This window comes from Scomber japonicus, chromosome 2 (genome assembly GCF_027409825.1).
Source record: "Scomber japonicus isolate fScoJap1 chromosome 2, fScoJap1.pri, whole genome shotgun sequence".
NCBI classification, from domain to species: Eukaryota; Metazoa; Chordata; class Actinopteri; order Scombriformes; family Scombridae; genus Scomber; species Scomber japonicus.
Genome location: NC_070579.1, coordinates 1763850 through 1768849, shown reverse-complemented (window position 1 = coordinate 1768849; position 5000 = coordinate 1763850). Strand labels below are relative to the sequence as shown.

Sequence of the window (5000 nt, the reverse complement as noted above, 5' to 3'; positions counted from 1 at the left end):
AACTAACCTACAGGTAACTAACCTGCATCACAGGTAACTAACCTACAGGTAACTAACCTACAGCACAGGTAACTAACCTACAGCACAGGTAACTAACCTACAGCACAGGTAACTAACCTGCAGGTAACTAACCTGCATCACAGGTAACTAACCTACAGGTAACTAACCTACAGCACAGGTAACTAACCTACAGCACAGGTAACTAACCTACAGCACAGGTAACTAACCTACAGGTAACTAACCTACAGTACAGGTAACTGACCTACAGGTAACTGACCTACAGCACAGGTAACTAACCTACAGGTAACTAACCTACAGCACAGGTAACTAACCTACAGGTAACTAACCTACAGGTAACTAACCTACAGCACAGGTAACTAACCTACAGCACAGGTAACTAACCTACAGGTAACTGACCTACAGCACAGGTAACTAACCTACAGGTAACTAACCTACAGGTAACTAACCTACAGGTAACTAACCTACAGCACAGGTAACTAACCTACAGCACATGTAACTAACCTACAGGTAACTAACCTGCAGGTAACTAACCTACAGCACATGTAACTAACCTACAGGTAACTAACCTGCAGGTAACTAACCTACAGCACATGTAACTAACCTACAGCACAGGTAACTAACCTACAGGTAACTAACCTACAGGTAACTAACCTACAGGTAACTGACCTACAGGTAACTAACCTACAGCACAGGTAACTAACCTACAGCACAGGTAACTAACCTACAGGTAACTAACCTACAGCACAGGTAACTAACCTACAGCACAGGTAACTAACCTACAGGTAACTAACCTACAGGTAACTGACCTGCAGACAGAAAGGCCTGATGGGACATGTAGTCCTGTGCTCTGTGTTGCAGCAGCTGTCTGTCGGGTTGCACCGTCCTCCTTCACGGTCCGGCAGGAAGCGGGAAAGTGACGTCGGTCAGCGCAGCGAGCCGCAGACTCCACCTGCACCTGCTGAAGGTACGCTAGGTTTAAAGGTTCTCTAAGGAACACCTGCAGGAAGAACCCTGTTACTACATGAATGAGTTTCAGCAACTCGTTGACCTTAGCAACCACCTTAGCAACCACCTTAGCAACCACCTTAACAACCGCCTTAGCAACTACCTTAACAACCGCCTTAGCAACCACCTCAGCAACCACCTTAACAACCGCCTTAACAACCACCTTAGCAACCACCTTAACAACCATCTTAGCAAGCATCTTAACAACCACCTCAGCAACCACCTAACAACCACCTTAACAACCACCTTAACAACCACCTTAACAAGCATCTTAGCAAGCATCTTAACAACCACCTTAGCAACCACCTAACAACCACCTTAGCAACTCCTTGGGAACCAACTTAAAAACCACCTTAGCAACCTGTTTTAATTTGCTGTCAGTATTTCTACAAACGTTCACTTCAAGTTTTAAACTTTGAGTTTAACATCAGAACAGGATGTAAATAACTAACCCTGAATCACAGCAAGCTGAATATGAGCCTTTTAAATATGTATAAATATAATTTCCAGCTGCTTCCTGTTTACCCGCTCTTTACTTCCTGTTGCAGGTGGACTGTGTGACGGTTTGTGCCGACACCCCCGCCGCCGTGGAGGTGAAGCTGACTTCGGTGTTCCAGCGAGCAGACGCGCTGCAGCCCTGCGTCCTGCTGCTCAGGAACCTGCAGCTGCTGCTGCGGCCTCGGGGGGGCGCCGACGAGGACGGCCGCGTCCAGGCGGCGCTCTGCAGGCTGCTCAGCGGCACCGCCAGCAGGTGACCTCTGACCTCTGACCTCACACTGTAACACAGAGCCTCTGGTCAAGGACGGAAGGGAAGAAGGATGGAAGTAAAGGAGGGAGGAAGTAAAGGAGGAAAGGAAAGGAAGGGAGGGAGGAAGGAAAGGAAGGAAGGAAAGGAGGGAGGGAGGAAGGAAGGAAGGAAGGAAAGGAGGGAGGAAGGAAGGAAGGAAGGAAAGAAAGGAGGGAAGGAAAGGAGTGAGGGAGGAAGTAAGGGAGGAGAGGAAAGAAGGAAGGGAGGAAGGAAAGGAAAGAAGGGAGGAAGTAAGGGAGGAAAGGAAAGAAGGAAGGGAGGAAGGAAAGGAAGGAAGGAAGAAGGAAGGAAAGGAGGGAGGGAGGAAGGAAGGAAGGAAGGAAAGGAGGGAGGGAGGAAGGAAGGAAGGAAGGAAATTGCCTCTGTATATCAGCAGCGTGTTGATGATGTTTGTTTGTTTGCTGCAGCGTGGTCGTCGTGGCGACCGTCTGCCGGCCTCGGGAGCTGTCCGGAGGCGTCATGGCGGCGTTCGTCCACCAGGTGGCGTTAGAGAGTCCGGACGAGGAGCAGCGTCACGCCATGCTGCTCATTCTGAGCCGAGAGGTTCAGCTCGGCAGAGACGTCAACCTGGAGCGGCTCTCCAAGCTCACCGCGGTGCGTTCAATGTCTTCCTTCCTTCCTTCTTTCCTTCCTTCCTCCCTTTCTTCCAGCTCTCTTTCCTGTCTTCTTATCCTTCTTTCCTTCCTTCCTTCCTTCTGTTTGTCTGTCCTTCTTTCCTTCTTTCCTTCCTTCTTTCCTTCCATCTTTCCCTTTTTCCTTCTTGTCTTGTTTCCTTTCTCTTTCTTCCTCCCTCCCTTTCTTCCATCTCTCTTTCCAGTCTTCTATTCCTTCCTTCCTTCTTTCCTTCCTTCCTTCCTTCCTTCCATTTTTCCTACTTGTCTTCTTTCCTTCCTCTTTCTTCCTCCTTCCCTTTTTCCTACTTGTCTTCTTTCCTTCCTCTTTCTTCCTCCCTCCCTTTCTTACATCTCTCCTTCCTGTCTTCTCTTCCTTTCTTCCTTCTTTCCTTCCTTCTGTTCGTCTGTCCTTCTTTCCTTCCTTTCATCTTTCCTTCTTTCCTTCCTTCTGTTTGTCTGTAAGTTAAATCACGTGACCTCTGACCCCGTCTCCTCTGGTTCCTGGTCTCCTCCTCAGGGTCTGGTTCTGGGGGATCTGAGGGCTCTGCTGGTTCAGGCAGGCCGAGCCGCCTGCAGGAGGCTGATCCAGACCTGGTGAGAGTCCACCGAGTGAAACCAGTTCAAGGAAGGTTCAGGAAAGATGGTAGGAAAGAAGGAAGGAAGGAAGGAAGGAAGGAAGGAAGGAAGGAAAAGAAGACAGGAAGGACAGAGGGAAGGAAGGAAAGATGGAAAGAAGGAAGGAAAGGAAGGAAGGATAGAAAGAAGGAAGGAAGGAAGGAAAAGAAGACAGGAAGGACAAAGGGAAGGAAGGAAAGATGGAAGGAAGGAAGGAACGAACGAAGGAAAGAAGGAAGGAAGGAAGGAAGGAACGAACGAAGGAAAGAAGGAAGGAAGGAAGGATGGACAGAAGGAAGGAAGCAAGGAAGGACAGAGGGAAGGACGGAAGGAAGGACAAGGAAGGATGGACAGACCGACGGAAGGAAGGACAGAGGGAAGGAAGGAAGGAAGGAAGGAAGGACAGAAAGAAAGAAGGAAGGAAGGAAGGAAGGAAGGAAAAGAAGACAGGAAGAACAGAGGGAAGGAAGGAAAGATGGAAGGAAGGATAGACAGAAGGAAGGATGGACAGAAAGAAGGAAGGAAGGAAGGAAAGGAAGGAAGGAAGGAAGGAAAAGAAGAAAGGGAAGAAGGAAGGAAGGAAGGAAAAGAAGTGTGACAGAAAGACACATACAGCAGCAGGAAGGAAGGAAAGGAAGGAAGGAAGGAAGGAAAAGAAGAAAGGGAAGAAGGAAGGAAGGAAGGAAAAGAAGTGTGACAGAAAGACACATACAGCAGCAGGAAGGAAGGAAAGGAAGGAAGGAAAAGAAGACGGGAAGAACAGAAGGAAGAAAGGAAGGAAAGGAAGTGTGACAGAAAGACACATACAGCAGCAAGTACACCATCGCCTCCATGTCCTCCATTGTTTAACGCAGCGTTGCTATGGCGACCCCTCTCACGTTGAGGAGGAACTATAGTAATGGAAAAGGTTCCTGGTACCAAACCGAGCCGAGCCGAGTAGAGCCGAGCTAGAACTGTAGAGAGGAAAAGCTCCAATAGTCTCTGAATTCATACAGCAGCAGGAAGGAAGGAAGGAAGGACAGAGGGAAGGAAGGAAGGAAGCATGGACAGAGGGATGGAAGGAAAGACGGAAGGAAGGAAGGAAGGACAGAGGGAAGGAAGGAAGGAAGGAAGCATGGACAGAGGGATGGATTGAAAGACAGAGGGAAGGAAGGAAGGACAGAGGGAAGGAAGGAAGGAAGCATGGACAGAGGGATGGAAGGAAAGACGGAAGGAAGGAAGGAAGGACAGAGGGAAGGGAGGAAGGAAGGAAGCATGGACAGAGGGATGGAAGGAAAGACCGAGGGAAGGAAGGAAGGAAGGACAGAGGGAAGGAAGGAAGGAAGCATGGACAGAGGGATGGAAGGAAAGACGGAAGGAAGGAAGGAAGGACAGAGGGAAGGAAGGAAGGAAGGAAGCATGGACAGAGGGATGGATTGAAAGACAGAGGGAAGGAAGGAAGGACAGAGGGAAGGAAGGAAGGAAGCATGGACAGAGGGATGGAAGGAAAGACGGAAGGAAGGAAGGAAGGACAGAGGGAAGGGAGGAAGGAAGGAAGCATGGACAGAGGGATGGAAGGAAAGACCGAGGGAAGGAAGGAAGGAAGGACAGAGGGAAGGAAGGAAGGAAGCATGGACAGAGGGATGGAAGGAAAGACCGAGGGAAGGAAGGAAGGAAGGACAGAGGGAAGGAAGGAAGGAAGCATGGACAGAGGGATGGAAGGAAAGACCGAGGGAAGGAAGGAAGGAAGGACAGAGGGAAGGAAGGAAGGAAGCATGGACAGAGGGATGGAAGGAAAGACCGAGGGAAGGAAGGAAGGAAGGACAGAGGGAAGGAAGGAAGGAAGCATGGACAGAGGGATGGAAGGAAAGACGGAAGGAAGGAAGGAAGGACAGAGGGAAGGAAGGAAGGAAGGAAGCATGGACAGAGGGATGGAAGGAAAGACGGAAGGAAGGAAG

General features: G+C 49.5%; 1 protein-coding gene across 1 annotated transcript in view; it reads left to right on the top strand.

Moving 5' to 3' along the window:
- pex6 (peroxisomal biogenesis factor 6) overlaps positions 1-5000 on the top strand; it is a 24843-nt gene that overhangs the window by 10546 nt on the left and 9297 nt on the right. Inside the window, 4 exon segments of the mRNA XM_053337601.1 lie at positions 880-985; positions 1575-1777; positions 2242-2428; positions 2966-3042. Of these exon segments, the coding sequence (XP_053193576.1) occupies positions 880-985; positions 1575-1777; positions 2242-2428; positions 2966-3042 (573 nt within the window).